At 44.5% G+C, this 1,124-nt stretch overlaps 1 protein-coding gene across 1 annotated transcript; it reads left to right on the top strand.

Annotated features, from left to right (window-relative positions):
- The first annotated feature begins 425 nt into the window (after nucleotides 1-425).
- Nucleotides 426-805, top strand: Kcne2 (potassium channel, voltage gated subfamily E regulatory beta subunit 2). Its single transcript, XM_013027485.1, has one exon. The coding sequence runs from the start codon at nucleotides 432-434 to the stop codon at nucleotides 801-803; it is 372 nt and encodes a 123-aa protein (XP_012882939.1). The 5' UTR covers nucleotides 426-431; the 3' UTR covers nucleotides 804-805.
- Nucleotides 806-1,124: the final 319 nt, after the last annotated feature.

The raw sequence follows: 1,124 nt of genomic DNA, 5'->3' as shown, positions 1-1,124 counted from the left end.
TTAAGAACAAAAGCAATACAAGATTATTGATGAATATTTTGGCCTAAGAGCAGAGCATAATGAGCAAAACGATACGTATATCTGTAAGCATACCACCCCTTACCCACATTTCCATCTAGTTATTTTATATTTTTCCCATTTTCATATGCATTTGTCTACTTATTTACATAGATGTGTGTGTCTAAATGCAGCTCTATGCCCCTCAATTCCAGTTTTATTGTGAACAGTCATGGATGCAAAAGAAGGAATAAAATGTATAGGATCTGTTCAAAGACTAACCAAGTGTGCATTCAGTCAACTGTGAGGAGGGCTAAGAAAAAAATGAATATTACTTCTCTCCTTGTGTCCCCCTCTCTGAAAGAAGCCAAATGGGCAAAGGATCTTAACCTCGTGCATCTATGTTATCATTTGAATTGTAGCAGGAGGGAGCCATGCCTACGTTATCCAACTTCACCCAGACTCTGGAAGATGTCTTCAGAAGGATCTTCATCACCTATATGGACAGCTGGCGCAGGAACACAACGGCTGAGCAAGAGGTGCTGCAGGCCAAAGTGGACGCCGAGAACTTCTACTATGTCATCCTGTACCTCATGGTGATGATTGGGATGTTCTCCTTCATCGTCGTGGCCATCCTGGTGAGCACGGTGAAATCCAAGCGGCGGGAGCACTCCCAGGACCCCTACCACCAGTACATTGTGGACGACTGGAAGGAGAAGTACAAAAGTCAGATTTTGCACCTCGAAGAATCCAAGGCCACCGTCCATGAGAATCCAGGTGCGGCAGGGTTCACGCTGTCCCCGTGATGGGGGAGGTGGGAAGCAAGCCCACCGATGGCTGACTGGAGCAGTGTTTTTGTGCTGGAGATCTCTTTTACTCTCCACGCAATGTAAATGTCATTGAAATCAATGTCAATAGTGAAAATAAAGGCCAAGTTGGATGTCAAGGACCTGGGACAGTTGGCAGTGGAAACAGGAGAGATTTACAAATCACTGGAGCTTCTCTCTCATAAAATATGAGTGTTGGATGTGACAAGTTCAGTGTAGGAACAACTCAAATGTATCATGTAGAAGGTGAGTTTCCCAAATCTATCACTTGCTCACTGCATTGATACAGGAACCCTGGCT

This window comes from Dipodomys ordii, unplaced genomic scaffold (genome assembly GCF_000151885.1).
Source record: "Dipodomys ordii isolate 6190 unplaced genomic scaffold, Dord_2.0 Scaffold104, whole genome shotgun sequence".
Classification (NCBI taxonomy): domain Eukaryota; kingdom Metazoa; phylum Chordata; class Mammalia; order Rodentia; family Heteromyidae; genus Dipodomys; species Dipodomys ordii.
The sequence above is the reverse complement of the archived record's forward strand: the minus strand, read 5'-3'. Positions and strand labels throughout refer to the sequence as shown.